Source organism: Sturnus vulgaris, chromosome 1 (assembly GCF_052056855.1).
Source record: "Sturnus vulgaris isolate bStuVul1 chromosome 1, bStuVul1.hap1, whole genome shotgun sequence".
NCBI lineage: Eukaryota > Metazoa > Chordata > Aves > Passeriformes > Sturnidae > Sturnus > Sturnus vulgaris.
Window position 1 is genome coordinate 121,081,170 of NC_142243.1, and position 26,952 is coordinate 121,108,121.

General features: G+C 39.9%; 1 protein-coding gene and 1 long non-coding RNA gene across 4 annotated transcripts in view; one reads left to right on the top strand and one right to left on the bottom strand.

Annotated features, from left to right (window-relative positions):
* Positions 1–416: 416 nt before the first annotated feature.
* On the bottom strand, positions 417–25,446 carry LOC148225465 (uncharacterized). The gene is made up of 3 exons (XR_015807539.1): positions 25,160–25,446; positions 4,717–5,830; positions 417–597 (listed from the first exon to the last, which is right to left on the bottom strand). It is a non-coding gene; the product is annotated as an uncharacterized LOC148225465 (long non-coding RNA).
* The window catches only part of LOC148225466 (uncharacterized), an 86,150-nt gene continuing 71,209 nt past the window's right edge, over positions 12,012–26,952 (top strand). For 2 of the 3 annotated variants that reach the window (XR_015807537.1, XM_088175541.1), the window contains exon 1: positions 24,304–24,557. Coding sequence is in view for 1 of the 3 variants with exons in the window: in XM_088175541.1 (XP_088031667.1) it covers positions 24,464–24,557 (94 nt within the window). In the remaining 2 variants the exon portion in view is untranslated. Of the gene's footprint in view, positions 12,261–24,303; positions 24,558–26,952 lie in introns of those variants that run through there. The other variant, XR_015807538.1, reaches the window with a different exon arrangement.

Below are 26,952 nucleotides of genomic sequence, written 5' to 3' on the forward strand. Positions count from 1 at the left end.
TACTACTTTGGGTTTCTTCTTCCCTATAGATTTCTTCCCTCATGCTCAGGTTGGGGCCTATGTGTATTGGCAGCCTACTCCCAGGTGGAAGTTGAGTCCTTTGCTTTCTCAAGTAATTATGTAAGAAAATACTTTCTGAAATAAAGTAAAAGTGCCTATGAATTCAGGTTTCCCCTCCAGGAAATTCTGTTCCCAGAGCAGGGGTGAGATGCTGCTGGTTATCACCTCTTATATATTCTACAGATTTTACCCTGAGTATTCATTTTTCTTTTCTTCACCTCAGAGTAGAGCCCTTTTATAAGAGATTTAGCTTTGTGTAAATTACGGTTCACTTGAAATTCAGATTATTTTACTGCCACTGTAGAGAGTTTATTATTTGTGAAAGAGTGACAGCTAGGATGGAAAAAGTCCTTTTTACACATTGTGATCATTATGGTTACCTGTGCAGGTGCTCATCTAGTTGTCAGCTGTGTCAGGCACCTCTGCAGCACAGTTCTGGCCCAGAGCTTTGGTATTTGGATTGTCCTCAACCAGACTTAAGCAGCTCAGCAGTACCCCTGGACTGCTGCAGGTTTCTGACTCACAGCTGGATCACATCTGGAAAGTTCAAAGAATGATCAGTTCAAATCCACTGGGTGAGCAAACAAAACGATAGATCTGACATAGTGAGTGCATCTGCAATGGGGTTGAAATGAGATTTGCCTTTAATTCATGGATTAACAGCATTACAGACAAGGAGGGGATAAGGGTTTTGGTGCCTCAGACCTTCTGTAGAACAGCAAACATCCTTTAACCTTCATGCCATGGTTTCATGGCAGTAATGTGGGTTCTCCTTTATCTAGAAGGAGTTAGGGAATAAATTAATTGAGCATGCAAATACCGTTAAGTTTAACAAACTGCTTTTGTTTTAGGCTTTCTGACACTTAGTTGATCCCAAGTCAGGATAATTATTCCAGCTCTGTAGGCAGTCTGGAATAAATGCAAGAGGAGCTTTGGGAGGCTGTGTTCTCTCCTCTGTCTAAAAAAGCACAGAGAATGGGGATGATCTCTGCTCCCATTAACTGATTGTATTCATCTTCTACCCCCTTGCTTTCCAGCATCAAATACATTGAAGTGACAGGTTTAAATGTGCCAAATGGTGGTGTTTTTTTTTTCTTTGCTCTGTAATATCAGCAATTCTTGTATGAAAATTGCTCCTTCCAAGCCTGCCAGTCGGGAAAGTGCTAGAAGTAATGCCAGTAAACCAGAAAGCTTGTGGCAGTTGGACACAACTTGAGGAAAGAAAGTTGCAACTTCTTACAAACATGAGTCTAAAAAGATTTAATCTGGAGGATATGTAATACATAAATCACTCTTATAAGTGTGTATTTGATAACACGAATTTCCTTACAAGGAGTCATTCTTTAGTGATTTTTGGACATTCTGCTGAATGCATTTTTTTCCCTGATACTGGTATGTAGAAGCTGATTAAGTAGTTTATGCTTGCAATCTAGGTGAATAAGACCAGTCTGACATTCAATAGGTATGGACTTCTATAGCAAAGAACCATCATTATAAACTGAAGGCATTTGAGAGTTTTGAAATGTGGACCTGTCTTAATATTATTTGGGCAGATTTCACTGGAACATGTCAAAAGCCCTTTCAGATTTTCTTTTGTCAGATTAGGATGGTGTGTCTCCAAGCTAAATCTGGGATGTTATAAGTATTATCTGTGTTTGGAGGGGTAGAATTTAATGTGTAAGCCTAGCCTAGCAAAACAAGAGCCAAGCCCTTTCATGCTAAGATATTGTTAGTAATAAATTTGAGTGTTTGTATGTCTTTACAATAAATAAACTGAACTTCCCTCCTGTAGGTGAATTAGCTTACCATCACAGTAAAAATATGCTGGGAAAAAGTGAAAAATAGAAGAACAGTTGAAATCTCGAGGATTTTTCTGCTGGCAAGAATGTGGGAAGACTGGAAATGTGATGTGTTTCAGCATGTTTCCTGAAGGAAGGCGATGGAGGTAGATGCAGTGGGTACAATGTTTAGGCAGAATTAGGCTGTAGGTGTCAGTGGTACCCTGGCAGTTCAACGAGAGGTTGTCTCTCACCAGTTTGAGTGCATCCTGTGTGAGAAATGGGCATGTACGGTGTGGGACACGCAGCAATCTCAGCTTTCACCACCAGATGAGTGAGGCGACTATTTCGGTGTGTGCATGTGTGCTTGGTTTAGACAGGGCACCACAAACGCACCAAGAGCTCTGGTGTGGAGAACCAATAGAGAAGGGTTATGGCTGGTCCTAGGCATGACAGAAGCTGCTTAATTTAGAGCCATGAGAACATCCCTGTGTGTGAGGGATAAATATAGCTCCCGGTTTGAGAGGCATCAGATTCAAAGCAGAAAGAAGACGGAGCCATATGAGAAAAATTCTGTGACTAGTATGGAAATATTCTCTGCTGTCTTTCCATTAACCTTAGGCACCAAATCTGCTTTCAGGGGACACTGAGGGATTGTCACTCAGCAGTGTGTGCTTCTGCCAGGAAGCCACGGAGAGGGGAGCACTGCTGGGGGGGATGTCCCTCTTCAGCTGCCTCCTCCAACGTGTTCTGTGCCTGGGAGGTGCTTTCACAGACTGGAAAGTGAAGTGCTGAATTGTTTTGCTTTTCTCTTAAATTTGCGCCTCTCTGTTTTGACCGAGCACTGCAGATTTTTATTATCCTCCCTTTTTGTACATTGCTGAGAATAAATTATATCCTGCAGAGTTCATTATTCCTTAAGTGTGGGAAGGCAGACCCTGGGGTCTGGTTTTGTTTCGTTTGAGTGACCTGTTGACTTCTGTGGCTTGGAGTTAGGTCCCCAATGGAGTATTTGTTGCTAAACTTCCTACCAGGATGCTGAGAGGCAGACAAATCGTTGTCACCTGTGTGACATATTGCTGCTTTGCTGCTCACCTGTGCCAGGTAATGACCATCATCTGTCCCCGGGGCCTGGCAAAGAGCAATCCAGAACGCTTGCCAGAGGCAGTGCAGCCCTCCAGCTTGGTTAATGTGTTGTGGAGTATTTTATTGTTTTAGCAGAAACATGTTCTCTCTGTAGGACTGTTCCCATAGCTCTAAAATATTTGTTACAGTTCTTCTATTACAGATACAGTTGCTTCATGAAAAGTGGTCTGGCGTTGTAAGAGTCAAAATCCACATCTATGCAGTTGAATCCAGATCAACCCAAATCTGATTACAAACACGATAAACCATTCTTAAACATTTTTTTCGTGATGCTACACATACCTGCCATGCAAACATGAAGGGATGCTACTATTCCAGCCTCGATAAGCAAGCATTGAATTGCACCTTAAGAAATTTGCTTTTGGATAAAGGTGACTTTGATTCATTAGAGCTGGCAAGCTGTGTGATGTTGTTAAAATACCAGATATTCACTAACTGGGGAAGGAAAAAAACGGTTTTTTAAAAAAAAAATTAAATCTAATGAAACTCCTAAGACATGACAGCAGAGGGAGCCATTGAGATTTGGATTTTTTGGTTCTGTTTTAAAGAAAAAAAAAAAGGGACGTCAAGTTATAGAGCACTTTCTCCCTTCACACTTAATTAAATTAGAATGGGGAGGGGGTGGAAATCCATGTTAGTTTAATGCAGTTTACACTAGTGCCACTTATGGTATTGAGATGCTTCCAGATATTTGATTATATTAACTTTCTGGGCATCTTCCTAAAGAAATTCTGGAAACACAATTGTGCAGCAAGCAATACCATTAGTGTGTCAAATGCATGAAGCCTCCACTGGAATGTGCAGTGTTATTTATTAAAATCTGTACTGTAAATCCGTGTTATTTTTAATCTGTATTTATTACTGGCCTCATTTTTTACGTCTACTGGTATTTCTTTCTACTGTTTTGTGTTTAGTTCAGTCTGTGTACTCCCATATGTTTGCACAGTGCCTGAAGCTGTGTGGGCTTTGCAAGAATGTTAACAGAAGTTCCCAAAAGCAAGCTATGTGTGCACAAAATGTTTTTCTATATTTTCAGAAATCTTGTTAACTGATAGGCTGTGGCAATTGGCTAAGAAGAAAAATGAGTTTAAATTCTTATTATTGCCTCTCCCTATTACCTGCCAGAAACCACAACAGAAAAATGAAAGCTCACAGTGCTACACGCTCTCCACAAACACTGCAGTGCGTGGTCCCTGAATCAAACGGTGCAGCACAAACTGTGGTGTGGGATAAGAAAGTGGAGGGGGGAAGATGAAGTGAGCTGCCTGCAGCAGATCGATGCCACTTTAGATTCTACTCCAGGCATCATAACTGCCTTAAACCTGAGCTAGGTGATAATGTTTCCATTAGCACCTGTATTTGCCATGCCGACTGCCTTTAGTTTGCATCAGGACTCTGCTGTCACGCAGTACCTGTTACCTAATGTTGAATAACAGCAGTAGGAGTTTCACGTTACCCTTCACGATGATTCCCATGTAGTTACATCCTGACCGTACATCAGTCTTTAAAAAGAGCTATTCTTCTTCAGTTCACACGTGTGGTGGGGTTTTTGTGTTTTGGAGGTTTTTGTTTGTTTGTTTTGGGGGTCTTTTTTTGTTTGTTTTTGTTTGTTGGTTGGTTGGTTGGTTGGTTTTCGGTTTTTTTCTTTTGTGAAAACACCTAAAATGCAATGCTGACTCAATGTTTGAACCCTCTTTATGTACTTGAGGGGAGATTTTAATTTCATTCTTACCTTAGTATCTCACTTTCACAATTGTTCTGGTGTACCTTCTAAAACCACTGGATGCTTGTCGACAAACATGGATGTTGGACTGGACCTTGGACTTCAGCACAGTTCTTTTTTAACATTTGCCTATGTGGGCAGAGAGCAAGCAGATTCGTCTTATCAAAGGATGCTGAAGGTTTTCAGTTTTGGATATGAAGAGTGGAAACTGCTATGTTCTTCAAATGATAGTTCATAGCCATTTTTTCAATGCACAAAATTCTGCATAAATTTGTCAGAGTTCAGTGCAGTTTGCCTCTTTAATAATAATAATAGACTTAACTGGAGGTTGTTAGGCATCTATGGAAAGAGATTTAGCTGAAGACAAAAATGCACTTGGAACCAAAGGCTGTGTTCCCAGTTTAGCAAACCTAGACTCTTTACACATGAATAAAAATGAGAGTCCAGAGACTAAATGCAAATGAAAGAGAGACTTCATGGACGTGCTAGAAGCCCTAACTGCAGACAGACACCTTTATATTGTTTTCATGCTAGCACTGCTGCTTCTGTACCTCCTGTAGAACTAAACACATCATGAGCAGGGACAGATTTTCCGACCCCATCACTTCTGTGTGGCTGCCACCTCCCTGTATGTCAGTGCTGACACTAGTCCCAAAACACAGAAAATCAGATGGTAAACTAAGCTTTGTGAGCTCTTTGAAGTGCGTTGTGTATTCACATCTGCTGTTGGCAACTTCCAGGTCCATGGAAAGCCTTTGTGGAGTAGACGAGATGGGTTATGAGCTGGTGCACAGAGGTGGTGTGTCCTGCTCATACCAGTTTCTGAGGTGCAATTAACTCCTTATCTCTTCCCTTGATAAGCTTAACCTGTTTGAGAGCTGCTAATTGAACTAAAAGTTTTGCAAGAAGGGAAGAAATTCAAACTTGCCAAGAGGATTCCAATCAATTAATGAGACACGTGTTAGTTATGATCCTGAAATATTTCTGTACTCACAAAAAATGACTGATTTCTTTAGACAGAAATAATAGATATTATATATTCTTATTTTGATGGATCCATTAGTCCTTGCTCCAACAACAAAATGACGCTTCCAGGAAGAAATCTGTATACATAGATAGAGCTCTGTAAAGAAAACACAGACAGTTAAAATCAAGATTCTGGACGTATAGAATCTTAGGTGACTATAAACATGGCACTGACTTAAAAATAAAAGCACAGTCTTATATTTTATCTGGATTTGGGTATTTCCTCTGAAATTGAAACATCAAAACATGAACTTGTTCTTGCTTGTGAATTTTTTAAAAAAATTTAATTAATAACCAGTGTCTTGAGATTTAGGCTTATCAAAATTTAGAATAAAGCAGAATGAGTATTCTCTTAATTTTTTAAATTCAATAACTTCTACAGCTGTAATTTGATGGGATTTTGCATTGGACAGCAAGGAAGGAACAGTAGGCTCCTGTGTTTTTAAAGACTGATCCCTCTGAAATCTAACAGCAACAATTTATCTGCCTTAGCAGACTTTCCACTGTTGTTCATTCAAACAAAAAATGCAAAAGTCTGAGGACATTAGATCTTAGGTTTAAAAAATATTTTTTTCACTGCACCCTAAGACACTATTTGAATCAAAATTTAAAATTTGTACTATGTATAGTAATTACATTTCAAATTCTGTTATACTAGCTAATTCTTCAATTGAGATTATCAGCGTTTTACTTAAATGTATAATGCCTGAATTAAAGTATCATTTCAGAAGTGTAATTTATATTTTCAGAAGGTCACTGAGACATTTTATGAGTCATTACAGATATTCCTAATCTCCTTAATGTTTTTATTTTGAAATTTTTCCAATGTTAATAAAATGGGGTTTGCAAAAGTAAACTTTTTTTTTACTTCAATCTTATACTGTATGTTTATAGCATGAGAGAATGTTTTAAACTTAAACAACCTTCATGCAATCCTTATGGTTTGTTTTTCACTCTTGCTCCCACTTATTCATTCACATTATCCATTGGTTTCTGGAAGGTTGGCCATGTTAGTATCTTCCTAGAAAAATTATGGCCATCATTCTTTACATGGATCTTTACAGTTGATTTGAAACAACTCTCGAGTTAAAAATGCAGATATCTATTAATCTGGTGTTATAGGAACCTACAATTATTTTAAACATGTAAGTTAAAAAAGAAATTTTAAAAAAATGAGGAAAAAAGAAGGCCGAGGACTTTGGATTACTGTTTTTAAAAACACTTGAGTTAAGATACACATTTCCAGTATGCAGTATATTAATCTCTCTTTCACTTCAGCTTTGTTTCTATCATTCTTTCTTTTCTGCAATCTAATAATGACATTCTTAATTCCTAGACACAGCATCAAATAAATGCAGAGGCACCCTGGCATGTCTATCCATTGTAATTGTTTTCTTAAGATTTTTTTGTTTCAGTGATGGGTTGACCTTCTGAAATTCCAGCTGTCATGCAGGAAGATACATGACAACATGGTATTATGTGCTTTAGCAACCTTCAGATCCCCATATGTACTTGTCCTTCCTGATTGCCATGCACATGTCTGAGAGTTCTCAGTTACAGGTGCTGAAATGACGAAGCAGATGCAGAAACTCTGTCACTTCTTGCAAATGTAATGTCTGACCTTCGTAGCTGTACTCTGCCACTGGGGACCAGGGATAAACAACTCATCTTGGTGGCACTTTTACTCCTGTGGGCAGATGTACACTCATGAGATCATCAGGTTGAAGTCACTCTATGAACTCCGACAACTTAACTGCTTATTAGGAAAGCATTAAAAAGAGATGAAAAACCAAATAAACAACCGAGCAAACCGGCTCGTGGCTGTGTTTGGGGTAATACTTTTTGGTGTCATGCACAGAGGTAGCAGTCCACTCCACAATAAGGAATCCTTCCTCCGTGGAAGCAGCCTCTGCTCTGTAAACCGTGGTCACTCGTTGTGGATATTGAGCTGAGGCTGGCTGCTAGGGGTTTGAGATAGATCTTCAAGCCTGAAATAGAATGTTCCTCTGATGGCTGGAGACCTGTGCTGCTCCTCGGAAAGGCTGAGATCTCCCCTGTGTCAGTGATATCAAAGATTACTGAAGCCTGCAACTAAATTTCTCAGAGGTTATTACTCAGGCGTGTAATTTTTTTATATCCTGCAACCTTAATGTTATTAAAAGAGGCTAATTGTTACTTCAGGGGCAGTTGAATGAAGTTTGGATCTGTTTACTCTTCTGGAGTCTGCTATTAGTTCATTATTGAAATATTTGCTTGTAACCAAGTTTGTATTAATTTGATTCATTCTGGCTTCAAAAAAATATTATTTTTTTAGCTGCACAATTTTTTGACCATTTGTAGATATAAAAAAATGTGTGGGAATGAAATTCTCAGTTAAATTGCTTTCCATTGGCCAAGCACAATATATTATCTACCTTCAGAAATTTGTTTTCTTTCTCTGACTAACAACAAACAGTAGATCTAAACCAGTAACTATGGAGGAGTTTATCATACATTTCATGTTAATTATTGCTCTTGTTGTGAGAGATAACTTATATTATTTACTTGAAAAAGGATATGATTAATATGCAATTAGGACGGCTGCTTCCTGAATACTTGATGTAGGGACCTTTTACCAGTACAGTAAAACAATACTTCCCAAAAAGTGGGATGGAAGACCTCTAGTAAATTGTATCACATTAAATATCAGGTTATGTGGTCCAATGGATAGAGTAGGAGTTGCAGTGCCATGAGATATTGTTTTCACATTATATTTGACATGACATTATTACTTCACTGTTTTAGGCCTTAGGTAACTCCTTTCTCAATGGGAATGGCAGCACCTCACAGTTTGGGGAGCAAGCTGATCCTTCTGAATGAAAAATGTTAGAAATAAGTAATCAGCCAATAATCCACACTTGTTCTGATGTTGATAAGGGGGTTAAAGAATAATGTACTTAACCTAGATAAGCCTTTTTAGTGTTTAGTACACTTTTGAATTTTGTTTTTCTATTAGCTACACAGCTTAGGAGCCTGTGTGGGCAGCAAGTGAGATGATACTCTACATTACACCCAAAAAAGTTCCCCAAAGTTATAAGAAGAAAGAGAAACTGCACAAAAGAGGAAGAAAAAAACGTTCTAACATTTTCAAGTTTATAATATTTTGAATAAGGAAGATAATTTCTGAGTTCCAAAGCATGTTATTTATCACACTCAAATTGGAGCTCAGGGGAACTTCAGAAGACACACTGCTTAAGATATTATTCAACAGAAAGTGTAATAAAAAAATTAAAGATTAAAAGTTAGTCACAAATAATCAGAAAAACAAGGCTTTCCCCCAAAGCATATCTTTAAATATTAACTACACTCACTTTTGATCTTCACACTTAATTCAAATTCAGGATGGATTCCAGACCCAAACTGAAAGAAAATGCTGATATTTTCCCCCCCTCATTTACAAGATCTCTGCTCAATGCCATATTGCTTGTTTACTTCTCTGTGATGCTCCATTTATCTAGTTATGTTCTATAACACACAGGCTTTGATATTTTATCATGGACTCTGGGCTCCTGGGCAAAGAGAAGGCTTTATCCCTTGAGACTGCCTAGATCATAGGCCAAAAAACTAAAGCCATGCTTTCCTTTGACTTGAATATGATTTAATACTTCAGATTTCATTTTGGCATCAACTACCCACTCTGCATGCTGCATGCTCTGTTTCCCTTGCTCACTCTTTGACTGTAGATCTATCAGTGTTGATTTCAGCTCTTGGATTTTGCCCTTCCCTCTTTACTTTCACATCTCCAAAATCACTGGGTGCCCTGCCTGTTGTAATTTTGTTTTCCATTTCTGTGTTAGGCCATTCCCTGCTTCTTTCCCTTGTACTCCATTCAAACAACTCCCAAGATCTCCTGATAATTTCTTTCTAGTTCCTAGCAGTGGTAATACTGACTTTGATTGCATGTCCTTTGGAAATCCACACTAGTTTCAGCTTTTATTACTCTGTCCCTTTTTTTGGGCATATTTTTAGAGACTAGTGTTATTTCTATACTTGTAAACTTACTCTCTGTTTTCAAACTACTTTCTCCATCCCCATCTCACCTGTGTGATATCTCTTCAAGAATGGCCAACCATTAATTGAAGTCCCCAAAGGGTCTATATTTTTAATATTTGCATTTTTTAAATACAAAAATTATTTTATGCATTCACATATATATATACAAGCATATGGGTAATACATTAAAAGAAGACAAACCATTCTTTTTGTTATATATCCCTAGATCCAAAACCCATTTTTATCTTCAAGGCAATTCTTCTTTCTAACTTCCTTCAGACCTATAAAGGGCACTATATTTTTGGGTATTTTCTTTGCCTCTCCTGCATGCTACAACCAATTGTTGCAGATTTTTTCTGATATTTCCCATCCATTTGCACAGGTAACCTTTTTCTAATTTTTTCTAATGTGTATTATTACATCTATTTTGGCATGGGAATTGCTGCTTTACTTCATTCAAATGTGCAGGACACAGTTTCCAACTTTGTCAAGATTTTTTTCTTCCCCCAAGCCATTTGCTAAGACTTTATCACTTCTTTAGCACATTGCACACAAACTCCATTTCACAGCTCCTTCCCAGCCTACCCATCACTTCTTCCACTGTGACTGTACCAACTTCTGCCTCTGAAGTAACCTAAGGTGCCAATTTCTTTCTATCTTTTAATTCAATTTTCTTAGAAGTACCAACACTCTCTTTTCATAGTGCCATCTTATCTTCGTACCCTCCTTCAAAATCTTTATCTTCTCTCTGCCTTTTTACAGCGTTGTTAGGTGATGTGAGCAGAAGGGCTGGTGTTGACCAGAGATGGGCAGCTCAAGCCTTTGTCCTAGCCCCAGCACGAGGTGAGGTTCAGCTGGCTCTCATGCTGCTGCCTGGTTTGAAGGAGTCATTCCTAAGCAGTGCCTGCTGCCCATGGCAAGGAATGAGGACGAGTCACTGCATCCTGTGATGGGAATCACACAGGCAGCTCAGAGAAACTCCTTGCTATTGCTGCCAGAATGATTCTCCGGCCAACTGATGGATGAAATCCTACATTTGTGACTTCTTCTTCTGTTATCTTAGAAACTTTATAGGTTCCTATATTGTCCTACTGCTAAAAGGAGCCCGCTCCATAACCTAGATCTTGTCATAGTATGAATAATATAAACGTGTCAATTTACGATTAAAGTTTATAGAGTTATAGTGAACAGATTAATGTTTATAGTGAAGAGATTTGTTTGGGTTTTTTTGTTTGTTTTCTAATGCACAATCTTCTTCTACTGAAAAATTCTGAAAACTCATGAAATCACAAAATCTACATTCTTTCCTAAAAGAACGTCACTGCATTCGCAGTAAATTGTTTGCTATTATTGCTATTATTATAATTATTTTGTTCTATCTACAAAGTTTAATTTGTAATTGAAAAATTTTAACCAGTTCTAGACCTGTGAAAGATGCTCTGCTTTTGGGGCTGATACCCAAGTTTTCAGAACTGAATGTTTTTCCTTCTCATCAATTAATCCCAAAGAAATGCACGGGAAAACTCACTGCTGGTGTTCCAATCTGTATTGATCAGCTGACCCCCCTTTGGCCAGGGGAAATGAAAAAGCAGTCCCACTGTAAATTTTTTGTGTAAACAACGTGGTATTTTGAGGTGCCAGGAAAGTTTGTGAGACGTGTGCATGTATTGCTGTGCCTGTCACCCAAGACTCCTCTGGATTTAATGGAAAATCTAAATTGACTAGTGAGAGGAAAATGTGGTGTATTGATTTGCATTGTACTTTTCTTCTTGTTTCTTTTCTTGATTGCGTAGATAAACTGTGGGGAAAAAAAAGTATTGTCCAACGTCACCTGTAGATTCCCACCAGAGTCAAAGGAACTTTTTTCATTGTCTTTAACGAAGGAACATTAAGACTTAATTTTTCTTGTGGAAAGGATAATCCTTTCAAAAAGGGAGCAGTAACATCAATCAGTGCTGCTGATGCTGCTGGTGGAGGGTGATGTGCTTTGCAAGCTCGTGGTGTCTCCAGGTGAACACAGGTGCCTTGCTGCAGCTCTGCCTCTTGCAAATGCCTAGCCTTTGCACTTCGTGGTTAAAAATACTACTAATATTTTATTTCTCTCTTTCGGAATGAAATGTGTACCTTTCCGTTTGCCGGCAGGTGGCACTGGTGTAGGAGTGTTAAGCATGACCAGCAAAAAACCCAAGGGCTTTGCTGCTGCTGTTTTCAGGCTACTGTGTACTCAGACTCTTCCAGCTGCGAGGGGATTATGAGCATATTTCTCCTTGGTCTGCATAAGTTGATTCATCTCATCAGCACTTTCTGATTAATTGATATATTTTTGAAAGCGTGTTTTTGGCAATTGCTTTCTAGTGTGTGAAATGATACCATCTTGGGTATTGATGAAAATAGATGCTAATGAAATAAACAGAAGCACTTTTTACATGGCCCTTCCCTAGTGACACAGGAGCATTGAACATCTTCAAGCGGTTTTTCCTCTTACAAATGGCCAGGTGAATATTTTATGATTTGTATATTTATCTTTAAAAAAATCTGTTTGCATCACAATGCAGGATTTGAAATCTACTTGTTTTGGTAATTTTAATTTCTAAGGAAGAGCTGCTCTGCATTTATCAGCAGTGGCTTTATTGGAAGGGGATATAACAAGCTGTTAACCCTTTGTTTGTAAGAGTGGATACGGGTCTTGCTTCCATCTGCAGTCCTGACTCCAGATTCTCCTCTGGCTCAGGTCAGGGCTGGAGGGGTGCCTGTGTGCACAGTGTCTCTGCTGATGAGTCATGCCCTCCCATGCACAGATGCAGAGGTGAGTGTCTGCTCTGGTCTCACACTGAACCCCCTGCCCAACTGCTCTCTAAACCTGCATATACCTGCACTCTACAAGTTTACTGACTTTTGTATGTTAATTAAAAATGATTAAAATGCGTTCAATGCAAGGCCAGTATTGTTTTCATTTTGCAAGTGCCAGGCATCCCAGTACCCTTTTCATGCTTGAGCCTTTTCAGGATTCAGAATATTGACTGTTTCCCTGCTTATGTCCCTGACAGTGGGCGAGATGTAAGACTGACAGAATAGGGTGCCTCACAAATTTGGCTGTTGCTTCTGCTCTTCATTTCACTGAAGAGCTAAAGTCTGATATCGTGGTGTCTCTCTTTTATGTAACACCTTATTTCGTAAGTGCACCAAGCATTTCTCAAAAGCTCCTGAAGTCAGCAGCTCAGCTTCACCACAGCTGGTCAGGAGCTGGCTTCCCAGCGGGTGGAGGAAAGAGGGAGGTTGTCTCCAGTCATGACCAGGGCTCTAAGAACATGGAAACACCTCCCAGGGGCTCTTGCTGTTTTGCTGTGTAAAGAAGTTTAAAACTACAAGTCTCTAGACTTTTGGTGTAGGCTATTTGTTGAGATGACTAAGTTTAGATCTCTACCACAGCTAGGATTTTGAGTGAAGAAAATTAAATTGTGTAGCTATTCCTCATAGTTCTAGAATTAAAAAACAAACCAACCAACAAACAAACAAAAATTCCAAAACCCAACTTGTTTGAGAATAAATTTGAGGGTCAAGCAGTTGTACAAGTATTTGACTGAAGTGGGATGTCTTGCACAGAATTATTGGTCTGGGTGAAAACATGAAAAAGATGAGAAGCTGCTAACTATAGATCAACACTGTGCAAGCGTGCATTTCTCTTAATAAATCCTGGGCTAAAACTGTCTTCTGACTGAATTGCAGTAAGTATATAAATATAATTTACTTTTAAGTGCAATTAAAGATGAGACAAAATGCTTCTGAGAGACTCCATATTAGCAATGATGGCCTTAATTTTATTTAATTTTGCTGTATTTTCCTTATTCCCTGGGTTGGTTTCTCATGGCAATACAAATCATGGCCCTGCTATGTGGCCACAAGATCTAAACAAAGGGCAGCCCACAGAGGGGATATTGAATCACAGGCCCTACTGCTTACTGGTGTCTGAAACTTAAGAATCTATGGTTACTTCTGTTATTTTTAAACTTCTATCATGTTTACATAGGCAGTGCTAAGTACCAGCTCATACAAAAATTGCTTTGGTCTTAAATTCAGAATCCTTTTTGGGAAAAGATTTTTTCATTACATTTTTATTCATTTACCTGAGGAGCAAGAGGGACTAGAAAGTCTATTGTCAACTATCACTTATCAGCTAAAACTAAACATGTAATTGTTTATGTATGGTGAATTTTATATAGGTCACTGAACTTTCTGAAATATGCAATAATTAGGATTTCCTACTTATTTTGATGTTTCATCTAGGAGGCATGTGGAGGAATTCTGTGTTCCACTTGGTAGCCTGCAGGTCATTTTGTGCTTCAAAATAATTGAAAATAGGCAGAAAAATGAGGAGTTGTCAAAGATTAAATTAGTTCTTAAAGGAAAAAAAAAATTAATTCTCAAATATACGTCGTGATTTGGTGGTTGTTTGCAAGCACTGAGCACACTGGGCTTCTGGGATGGGGATACAGAAAATTACTGCAATGCAAATAAAGACTGCTTGCACTTTAATGATTTAACATAGTGCTCACGGGGCCAGCGAGCTGCATCAGTCAATGCTTTCTGTAAATACCAAAAACTGTTCATGTGGATAATCAACATGCTTATGTAGTTCCAATATTGTTTGCTTTGTACTATACCTTTTAATTTTTGATGATGCTGCCATTTTGAGTGCGAATTTATGTAGTGTAATACAGAGGAGGTGTGTTGTACTTAAGGTGAAAACGGGTTCACCCTATCCAAAAATGAATTAAGAATTTGAGCGCCATTTCTCTATTCTCTATTAAAATTTATTCATGAATAAAAAAGGAGGTACATGTTTGACATGGGAGAATATGTGTGTCTCACAAATATGCAAGCATGCTTAGTCCCCACTCTCATGAAGAGAATAGGGGTGCAGGAGGGGTAGGGATTGTACTTTTTCAATCTTCTTGGATTAAAATGATATGCAAAGTTCAAATCCAAAAGAAAACGGCTAACAGGTGTAAAAAATTGGGGTAGTAGAGGGAAGAGTAATAAGCTGTGTGGCTGGTTTTGTGGTTGTTTCATCTCTGCCTGTGAGGAGCAGTGAGGTCCTACACTATCCAAGTCAGTGAAGGGGCCAGAGGAGGCTGGTGCTGTGTGACTAGAGGAGCTGGGACAGGGAAGCAGGGACTGGAAAAAAACTGGGTTGTTGCTGGGAGCATTACCAAGCAGCCTGTCAAAAGCATGGTGAAAAGAAATGGATGGCATTGCAAATAAAGGCAGATGTGCTTGCAATGGTAGGCAGCCATTTCAGTGACAAGAAGATCCCACACACCAGCAGCACAGGGGTCACACTCTCTTGGATCCCACAGGGACAGGGAAACATACAGGCACCATCAGAAAGGGACACCAGTTTCCTTTGTAGGTGTTGTGCAAGCACGCAGTGTCTGCAGACACCTGTTGAAATTGTGTTCTTGCAATGATGTTACAGCTGTGTGACACGTGCTCGGGTTTGTCAAGGAGAGGGAACTTAAGCAGACAGGTGATGTTGCCATGTACTGCGTGTCCTCTTGATGGAAACCAGATTTTTATGAATCCAGTGATGTTTTGGAATGCAGTAAACTCTCCTAGAATATGATTTTTATGATTACCAGAAATGCCATAACGTTTCAAAATGCTAGCTTCTGTGGATAGATTTATATGATTGAAAAGTCTTTGAGGAGAACAGATGTGAACACTGGAACCAAATGAGAGCATGTATTTCTCACATCTGTCCCTTTAATTTTCTGCATTTTTGTGACTCTGTCTGGAATTGTGGGATGCTATATCTGTCATATGCCAACAGATGGCAACATTATAAGTCCATTTTTAAAGATAGAAATAACCAACCTCTCATCTGCTCCAAATTTAGTCAGAAAAAAAAGTAAAAAATTAATTGCATCTTTCTATGGATGTAAAATAATTTTGTGTGTCAGTTAAAAACCTATCAAACTACCCCAGAAAATCCTCACCAAACTCACCCCCCCATCAGGAAATACAGTTCCTTCTTTTTTAATAATTCTTCCAACACCTCCAGTATTTTGCATACTTTATATTAAATTTAATATTCAATGTTGTTTGACCTGGTTTTATTACGTTACCCTTTCATGAGTATGTATGAAACAATGTTCAGTGATGTTTCCTAAGCCTTTTGAGACCCCAGAAGTAATAAAACTTTAACGTAGATAGACATCTCAGGTGTTTTCTATTGGTTTCCTTAATGTGTTTGTATAATATTTTATCAGAAGCAGCAACAGCAACACAGAAGTCACGGGGTGAATTCTCGTTGTTTCACATTATACAGAAATCTGATGAGGTGAGCCATTGATCCTGCTAGCTAAAATATGATACTTTATAATAAATAAAGCTGAACGGGATTCAGACAGACAATTTCTGAACAGAGCGTTTGCTTGGCTGGCTGCAGCTCCCTCCCTGGCATCACTGAGCCATGCGTGCTGCATTCATGGGTTGGGAGGCTCATGGCAGCTTCTCCAGCCTGCTCAGCAATTCAGACAGTGACTCCAGGGGGTAGCACACCAGTGCTGGGTGATGAAATGAGGTGGAAAGTGAAGATATCTCAGGAGGAAGACCTTAAAGTGTTGTGGTAGAGGTGCAGCCTAATTAAGCAAAATCTTTAGGGGATCACCATCTTGCCTGAAATTATGTCTCTGCTTCAGAACTTACCGATTCTTTTTTCTGTGTGTGTATATTTTAAAATGTATATTGTAGGCCCAGCAGTTCTGCTTTTTAGTATATTATTCTAATTTAAAGTCTCTTCATTGAAAAATAAAATTCAGGTACACATCCTTCATCTGTTTTGAAAAAATAATGTTCCTTGAAATTAAGTTTGTGAGCAATGAGGCTGTAGGGATATTCTGCAAAAAATCCAAGGGGAAGGCAGTCAGTAATAGGGGCAGTACTGAGAGCAGGGACAAGCTGTAGATAGGGTAGGAGTGTTGCTGGTGGATCAGCTCCTCCAGGCTAAACTTTATGTGTTAATATAAGTGGTGTTTCTTCACCTTCAGGTGGGTAGAAGGGTGTTTGCTTGAAGTCACATGTTTTACCGAGAGATTCAGAACATTTAAATGTGAAAAATCCTTTACAAATGTGGATGATTATTGTTGTTATTGTGCCTGTTATTATGATGTGTTTGTAAGTGTCAGCACCTACTTAGAGTTCTACAGCACAATATCCTTGAACTGAAGAGTTCAAAGAATGTAATTCAGGCAGGACTCTTGATTTTGCTACAAAGCAAAGACTAATGACACTACTGTAATTTGGCTTTAGGCCAAAACCTGTTGCATTTCATAATTAATTGCTTGTTAGCTCATGGAGAAGAATGTGCATAGGTTGTGCTAAATGGTGTCAAGCCACTCTTAGAAGGCAGTACACTGTATCTCAAGAGCCTGCTCTTGAACGTTTTCTTCATTGCAATCAGGCAAGTCTGTGGAAAAAATACTGTGCATTTTGGATGTGTATAGGGCATCTGTGGTAGCAACTGCTTTTCTTCCTGATGAATCTTAAATCCAGTTTCCTTGAAATATGAACCACTGGCAGAGATACTGTTCATGCTGTGTGTCTGGCTTTGTAAGTGTATTACCCTTATAAATTAGCTGTTTCACCCACAGTATCTCAGTAGGAGCTATGGGAAGAAGCTCTGTGGTGTGCCCCACGCTACCTCTGGGATCTTCATTCCAGTGATGAAGTCTGAGATGGTCCATTCCTGTATTCCTCTCCTGTAGTCCAGTTAGTTCCCATTAGGGGACCAACAAAGTCACCCTGCTTCTTTTCAGCTGGATTATCCTTTAAAGTAAAGTTAATACCTGGAGATGAGAAAGGATACTGTCTCTGACTGTGTGCTCGAGGACCAAGAAGAGGAGAGCACCCAGGTTCCCTGGCTTAATAAAAATGTCCTGCAAATGCCCATTTCTGGGCATTAGCTTATGTTTCTAGCATCTGGGGGAAAGTTGCTGTGTTTTACCAAAGAACTCTCTCATTCCTTTGTGTATTTGATGAGCTGTGTCTTGGATTTTGTTTGAAAGTGTCAATTTAGAAGACAGGCTGTGCCATAACCGAGGCTTAATGATGCTGCACTCCATGTGAGATCTATCCATGACTATTGAGCCTCAACAGGGCAACTTCTGGGCAGCCTGAGGAAACAAACAGCTCCTTGAAAAACCCACAGGGGCTGCATCTGCTCACAAAGGTATTGATCTCAACCTTGTGGTTCAACTTCATAAAAAGCCTGCTTCTGATTTATTTGAGGAGCAGTACATGATTAGACCCCATGCAGGGTGGTATTTGGCCCTTTTAGAAAATATCTGGAGCTACTCCTCTGATATGGGACTGGACCTGAAAAAACTTGCAATCTATGAAATGTAAAGGACCAAAGGACATTGATTTATCCTGGCACGTGTCAAGAATGAGATCAGTTCTCTGTGGCACCCTTCAAAAGACTTGCTGGGAGACTGTGAGGAAAGGCTGCCTGTGAGGGAATAAATTGTGAGTGAGAACTGAGCTTTGGAACATTTAATGTAGAAATTTCAGTGCCCAGCAATCCACCTTGCTCTGCATATTAGAAGATGTTTTACTACTACATGTGGTTAGTTTTGGTGGCTCTCTGGGCTTAAATACTGTGTGAACTGGAAGACAGAGGGATGCAGACATATTTCTTGCTGCTGTGACATGGTATTTGCAGGTGGGGCACAGTATGAGGAGCTACTGGTAAATCTGTGATGAAACTGCACCTGAATGTCTGAGTTGTACCAAAGAGACTTCCAGAGTTTGTATCTGGAACAGCCCAAATCAATTAGGTAACCTTTCATTGAGGCCCTTTTACTTGCAAGATTTCTCAGTTGCTTCACCCATGACAGAAAGAAGGCATCTTATCTCATCAAGGTGTCCTGATAATATATATATATATATATATATATATATATATAAATAATACTGAAGTGCACCAATAGTCATGTGAAGAGACCTGTAAGCCATGATAGCAATGTCACCTCAACTTACAGGATACAGACTGTAGATTTATGCAAGTATTTAATAGTGGCTTGCCAAGAGAATCGGTACTCTTTTCAAAAGGAATCTTTCTTTGTGTCTTTTGATATTTAAAGAGCTATAATTACAATGGCAAAGCTTTGAATTCTTTTTTTTTCCCATCCTCTTTTACACATTAATTTATGGACCAATCCAACATTACAGACAAGCTAATGAAAGAACCACACACTCCCTTTATAATTTTTTCTTCTTTTTACAGTTTCACTTGTGTGGATGAATGCAAAGTAGTTAATGCTATAAATAAGTTTAATGATGTATCTCTTCTCTCAATTGCTGGTTGTTGATGCTGCAGTCCTGCATAATGGGGAAAGAAAAGAATTGAATTTAAGTCTTTGTCTCTTTCTTTCTAATGCTCCGAAAGGTTCTTCCAGCTACTAAACACAAGCATTGCTCTCTTAGTTCTATTCTATATATTTAAAGTTCACAACATGATTACCTCATCACTTCCCTTCCACTCCCTGTTTGGTATTTTTAGCTTTGTGAAAATACTGAAATTACATAAGGCGATTTTTTTTGCTTCAGCAAAATCTAGTAATCTCCTATGAAATGATAGCTTTTCAGCTGGTCAGGGTTGGTGGTGAACAGCAGCAGGTATAAAGAGGGAGGAAATTCCCTTTGTGAGACTTTTACTACTGCCTCATGCAGCATCCACATGCTTTCAGGCATATTGTAGGGAAGCCTGGTCTAGCACTTTTCAGGACTGAGAGTGACATTCAGCCCTGAACAGCAAAGACTGTTCTACTTCTAGGTCAAGGAGTTTAATAAAAATCTTCTTGTCACCTAAACTGGGGAATATCTGGATTGTGTTTTGGAATTTTTTTTTTCTGGAGCTTCTTAGTTGGGGTGCAATCCCCTGCTAACAGGACCACAACTTCCAGTTTTTTTTCTTTGCTTAGACTGGAGCATATAAAAAGCTGAAACTTGCCTTGAAACAAGGAAAGTAGGACTTCTGCTGTTCCTAAATGGTTATGTGGAAAGCTATAAATAACTTGCATAAAACTAAAGTTAGCATCACTAACTGTAATGGTGTTGATAGGACATGTTGTGCTCTCTGTTCTGGGGAAAGAGTACTTTGATCAGACAGCCTACATGGATAACAAAGCAGTTGATCTCATCCATCTCACATTTTTGCAACAGAGCTGGGCATGATCTACCTCTGATGGCCATCTTGAGGGCAGTAATTCCCACATAAGGGACATCTGCCAACTGGAAGGTCTAATTGTGCCCTTTTATCTAAAAAAGCAACAATACTGTAAAATATATTCCAGGATACCTTTGAAAGCGATGAGCTGTTTTCACAAAAGGTTGCACAAAATACAGCTTGCTCAGGGACCTGCCTGTCTGGCTGCAATGCAGATGGTATGAGAGTCTCTATCTTGAAAGGTTCAGAAACAACATAAACTTTGGGATTGGGGTTGCAGGATGCTGTGGAGCCAGTGTGTAGCATCATGGCAAGGGCAGCATAAGACAGTTCTTCAGCATTGCATCAAGGACCTGGGCTGACAGAAATGAGCTGTGTCCCTTTAGACAGGCATCCCATCCAGTTTGCTTGAGAGGCAGATAGATTTGTGCTAATCTCAAGAGAGACTGCAAAATCCTGGACTGCCTTGGTTAGAAAAGAAAATGCTTAAAAGGGACCAGTGAGTGAGATTTAAAACTACCTTGAAGTGGTCCAGGAGCATTGTGGAGACTATTCCATGTTGTTATTCTCACTCCCTCTTTCCTTTGTTTCATTGCTAATTAATTATTCTTTTGTAGTGTAGGATACACTTCTATGAGGGTGCCTCAACCCCTGTTGGCTTGGAGAGTGATGCTCTGAATTTAACACATAAACCTGCAGAGTGAATGCAACTTAGCATCAGTGAGCAGTTCCACGAAATATGGCTTGTTTTCTTTCCTGCTTTCTCACCCTACAGTGTATTAGAAATAGAGGTGTATTCTGTAAGGAAAGAAAGCAGATGCCTGGTCCCAGAAGTCAGTCCTGGACTGTTGATTGTGGGTGAAACACGGTACTAAAGACCCTGCAATGGGCAGAGTTAATGAAGATGTAGTGGAATGCCCTTCATGGTCCTTGAGTACATGTGTATATTTGAGTCAGGACTCATGAACTATACATCGAAATACTGGCTGCCTTTTTGGGCCCGCCTTGAAAGGATGATGCATTAAACAGAAAAAAATAAGCCTGCCAAAAAAGCTAGTTGGATCCTGGAAAAATGCCAAAAAATCTCAGATTTCTTGATCTTCTTTGTATGTTGTTCAGACCCAAAATACTAGATGTTCTTGGCCAAAGCCATTGAACTGTGAGTCCTTCTGACATTGATGAAACTCTAACTTGAAGCACTGCAAGGTGGGCCAGGAAGGAAGATCCAGGGAACTACAGAACAAACCTCGCCCTGGTCCCTGGGAAGGTGACAGAGAAGCTAATCCTGGAAACCACTTCCAGGTACATTAAGTATCAGAAAATCATCAGGAGTAGTCAGCATGGCCGACTTCTGACTTGATCAACTTGATAAACTTTTGTGATGAAGCAACTAGTCTGATAAGGGTGGGCAGTGTATATTGTCTACCTGGAGCTCAGTGAAGCCTTTGACACCATCTCCTGTAAGGTCCTCACAGAGAAGCTGCTGTAGCATGGTCTGGATGAGTGGATGGGGAAGTGGATTGAAAACTGAAGGTCTGGGCCCAGAGTGGGGTGATCAGCAGGGTGATCAGTGCCTAGTTGGAGTGCAATGACTAGAGGTGACGCCCAGGTATCAATACTGGGTCCAGTCACATTTAACATTGTCTTTTATTGTCTGGACAGTGGAGCAGAGTGCACCCTCAGCAAATTTGCTGATAGACATCAGGATCATGGTGATATCCAGAGGGACCTCAACAGGCTGGAGAAACGGGCCAACAGGAGCCTTGTGAAGTTCAACAAGTGGAAGTTCAAACTCCTGAAAGTTGGGAAGAGCAGCCTCATGCATTGGTACATGCTGGAGGCCACCCAGCTAGAGAGCAGCTTGGCATGGTCTGGGTGGGCACCAGCCTGAATGTGAGTCAGGAATGCTCCCTTGCTGCAAAGAAGGTGAGTGATATCCTGGGCTGCATCAGGACAAGTAATGCCAGAGGATCAGGGGAGATGATCCTGCCCTCTGCTCACTGCTGGTGATCTGCAAGGCCAGGCCCACATCTGAGCTCCCCTGGTACAAGAGGACATGAACATACTAGAGAGGATTAACAAAGGACCACAAGGATGGTGAAGAGACTGGAGCATCTCTCATATGAAGAAATGCTGAGATGTGATGTCTGCTCAGCCTGGAGAAGACAAGGCTCAGGGGGATCTCATCTGGAGTGAAGGTGCAAAGAGGATGAAGCCAGGCTCTTTTTCTGCTGCCAAGTGCCAGAACCAGAGGCAATGGGCCCAAACTGAAATGTGGGAGGTTCCTTCTGAACATAAGGAAATTTTTCATTGTGAGGGTGATGAAGCCCTGACATAGGTTGCCAAGAGGGGTTGTGCATTCTTCATTTATGGAAATATTCACAAGTTGTCTGGACATAAGCCTGAGCAGTGGGACCCTGCTCAAGCACAGGAGTTGGACCAAATGCCCCCAGAAATCCCTTCCAGCTTCAGCCCTGTTTTGATCCTGTGAAAACTCAAATGAATTCCTGAACAAGAATTTATTTTTTGGAAAAAGGAGCATGTATTTAAACTGCTCTCATGAGACGTAATTTTCATTCTAGTATTTCCCCAGGTATTTTATGGTCTTATGCTGATAACTGTAATAGTGATACTTAACTATTTCTGTAAGTCCAAAATGTTTTGAAATTAGTGAAAATATTTAAACAACTCTTTCTGGTGAAAAGCAACTTATGATTTATTTGTCTGAGACTCTTCATACAAAACAGAAACTAGGGAAAGTTTTAATCTGCATAACTGCTATGTTAAATTGTACATTAATTTTTACATAGTGTTCAAACTACTCCTGCTGCAGCCAAGGAACAATGGGAGAACAGGTAATTAAACACCTGCAGATTTTCATAGATTTTAATGGAAAAGTGTGTAGTCTGGCAGATAATGTGTCTCTTAAGTTGCGTAAGTAGACTATTTGAAGTACTGTTAAAGCAGCACTTTTATTGACATTTTGAACACTTTTTCCATCAATGCCATTACAGATTAATTATTTTCAATTTTCTTAAGTGCCAAAAACCCCACATTAATCTACCTCAGCTCATGTGATGGAAAAAGAAAGCTCTGAAACATCTACAACCCTCTAACTGTATGTTATGATAATTATTAAATATTTAATCTTACCTTTAAATTCATTTAGATCAGGTATCTGTTAATTTTTCATTAGTGGGTGAGAATTTTTAATCAAAAATGTGAAAATTATGTGTTCTGCCCACCAAATGTTTCATGAATCATATTCAATAAAAACTTTTCCTGGTTTCTTATGATTTTCTTTTTGGAATGTCATCTCTTTTGTGGTGGAAAATGATGTAAATTTGAGAGCACTTTCTGAAGTGAAAAGTAGGGTAGTTTGGAAATTTTTTGTAGCATTTTTTTAAGCAGCTTTAATAATTAGTCTTAAAGTCTGGAATCTTCTAGATATTGAAAGGAACTAAGTGCCACAGTTCTATTGAAATTCAATTATATTCAGGAGCCTGGCCCTTCTATAATCACTTTAATATCAGTCAGAATTAAATTGATCAGTTGCAATAGCTGGTATGATAATTTAGGAGAATTTACTACCAGTAAATGCTATTTCAGGAACTGTCATCACGTTTCAAAGAAAAAAGGAACAATATTCAGTAACTGAATATCTTGCACATATGAAAATGTGTTCATTTAGCTCAGGTCTTGTCTTATATCAGAGCTGGATATTTCGAAAGTTTTGTCCTGAATGGCATCCAATTTGTGATATTTAAGACTTCTTATTAAAAGAAAACTTCCCTTGTTTTCTTTCTGTAGAGCAGTGACAAACCAAGTGGTTTGCAAGGCAAAAGGGCTTGTGCTGGAGAGTGGAGTAATGCTGTTAAAATTCATATATTTGGTGGCTGAGCTGGAATGAACTGGCTGTGCAGTAAAACTAGAAATATCTGCCTATATTAAAAGCCCAAACCAATTCTAAGGCAGTGCTTTGAAGGCAGGGGTACCTACTGTGAAGCAACAAGGCTTCCTACTCCCCCTTGCTTATACTTCTGCACCTCCATGCTTGTGATGAGGTCAGCTCAGAGATTTTTTGAATGTTGCTAGGCTGATGCAAGTGCAAAAGCATTGAGATTGCAGTGAACAGTGAATGATGCAGTGAACTTCTCCCAGCTAGTTGGACAGAATCTCTGTCTTTGGGTAATGTATTGAGGATGGGAAAATATGGGCCTTTTGCTGTGTCAATCCAGATGTGAACCATTTCTTTGTATCTCATAACTGTCCATGTGACAAACTTCCCACCCCTCTTCTATATCCTTCTCCCATCCAAATCTTTAGGGAACTTGAGCTTGGCTATAGTTTTAAATGCCTTGTACCTCCACCTCTAATTTTCACACGACCAGCTTGTGGCAAACTGTGGGATAGCTGTCACCTTTGTGAGCCTGGAGTGGATTTGCTCTGGGTTAAAGCTGTGCAAAACCCATGTGCTGCTTCCCGTGCTCTGCAGGCTCTGCAAAGAAGTGGGAAAACTTTCCAGCTCCAGGCTCCAGGATGGCACGTTGCACTAGGAATAAAGGTGAGCTAGTCTATGCCTGCTCGAGGGCTGCAAGTGAGCAGATTTGAGCAGAACAAAACGCCTTTGAAATGCCAGAAATTGGAAAGAGAGTCGCCAGCCTGGCTGTGCTGGTGCTCTTTTCTGCCCCTCAGTTGTGGGATGCCACTGGAGGCTGAGCCTGGCAGCGTGGGCTTGTCTGGGCAGTGACTCTCAGCCTGGTGTCAGGTGTTGGCTGCAGCAAGCCCCGGGGCCAGCAGGCTCGCTGTGTGCCCTGTGCAGCGAGCATTGGGCACAGCTCCCTCCGCCCCCAGCCCGTCCTGCCGGGCTCAGCCCTGCCTGCGCTGCCGGCAGCGCACCTCCGCTGCTCCGCTCTGCAATTTCACACCGAGCTCCCCGCATTCAGGCCATTTTGCCACTGTTTCACTAGCGAAGCGCCGAGAAGGAGTTAAACAATCTGGGCAGCGGGTGCGTGTCGGTGGAATCGCGGGCAGCCCTGGCTGCTGCAGCCCGGCAGCGCTGGCCGGGGCCGGGGGAGCGGCGCTGCGATGGCTCCGCGCTGCTGCAGCCGCAGCGCTGACGGCGCTCCGCTGCGGAAATCTCTCGCCCTTGCCACCGAGACTGACCTTGAAATGCTGCAGAATTCCTGGGGCGGATTTCTGAGTGCCCGTACCGAAAGCCTGTGCAGGCTGGAGGCGCTGGCTTGCTCTGCCGTGTAGCTGTAGGGATGGCACCGGGAAGGGACTGCCCGTGCAGAGCTGTCTGAGCTGGCACTTCTGATTGCATGAGTCCATTTCTAGCTGAGACTGCTGATGTGATATCGTTGCCTTGATATGTTTAAAACTTGCTTTTATGCCTCTCAGTATCTGTTCCTCGACCTTCTGAAAGATATCCTAACTGTGAAGGTGGGCGAAGAAAGAGAGAGTCAGGGTGCTTTTTTCTGCCCACCGAAATGATCCCTTATCCTGCTGTTTCTCTGCTTATAACACTTCTGTTTGGCTTTCTTTTAATGTAGCATAAAAAGTAAAATAAAAAAAACCCCAACAAACCAAAACCTATTAAATCTCCCACCAAACCCAAAATCAGAAAACATATAAGAAAGAAAAAAAAGTGCCGCATTTATCACTGGCAACACATTATAATAAAGACAAAATTTCAAGTCTATATTTCTTGGTGATTTATGATGTGCTCCTGTACAAACAACCTGAAGCAACTTATAGAGGTAAGGCAAGGAGAACAGAGTCAACTCAGAAAACTGACTGATAAGACTTCATAGAAAATAAGTCTCAGGAAAATGTTTCTCAAGAGAGAAAACAGATCTTTAAAGAAGTTACTCTGAGGCTACAACTGAAAGGAGAGGAGGCTAGAGAGTAAAAAAGCAAGTATGGTCAACTCCTGAATACTTAGATGACCTTGAACAGAAAAAGGACTTGTGCAGATTCAGAAAACAGATCGAGTTGCTAAAATAAGTATAAAACAATAAAATTTGCCTGAAAGGAAAATGTCAAAAGGATGAGATCAATAAATCATTATGCATATTACATAGACTGTAAAGGATAACAAGAGATTATGTTATTATTAAGAAGACAGTCAAAGAAAAAATTGTCATTGTTCAAAACAGAGAGAAAGCTATTAAATGTGATGAAGTCTGAAATTCTGCTGTTCCTTGTCTTAGTCCTCACCAAAAAACACATTGCTCAACTTATTAATACAGTTAACAAAAAAGAATGATAAACCAGAAGTATTTCAAAGACTTAAAGAAAGCACAGGTTAGGGAGTATTTGGAAGACTGATTCATTCAATTCAAAAATATCTAACATTTATCCAAAGCTCCTTAGAAAGCAAGATGAAGCAAATTCCAAAAACTGAAAGGTTACCTTTGAAATCTCATGAATAGTACTTGGGGTTTTAGAAGTCTAGAAAAGCACAAATAAGATTTCTGTTTCCAAAAAGCATGAAGAAGGAGCTTGTGGAATACAAACTAATGTAATTTCAATTCCTAGTAAGGTAAACAAACAAGCAAACAAACAGAAACCATAATATAGCTATTTGCCAGATATTAATGAGATGCAATGGAATCATCACGAAGAATTGTTGGAAACAATATGCATCAAATCACTCTAATACCTTTCTATTAAAGTGACAGATATTTTAGGGAGAGAGAGAACCATAGATATTCTAACTTTCAGAATTCAAGCTTCTGATGGTGACTTGCATGATGTTTAAAATTAAGTTGCAGGTTTGCATTCTGGACAAAATTTCTATATTGCAGGTGTAAACACTAAAAAATTGTGCTGACAGTAGTTTGTTTTCAAGATAGAAAGTCTTTTGCATTGCTTTGGGGGCTTGTTTTGTTTCTGTCTTGAATTTTCACTTGCTGAATGTTTTAATTCGTTATATGACTATTGGAATGATAAGT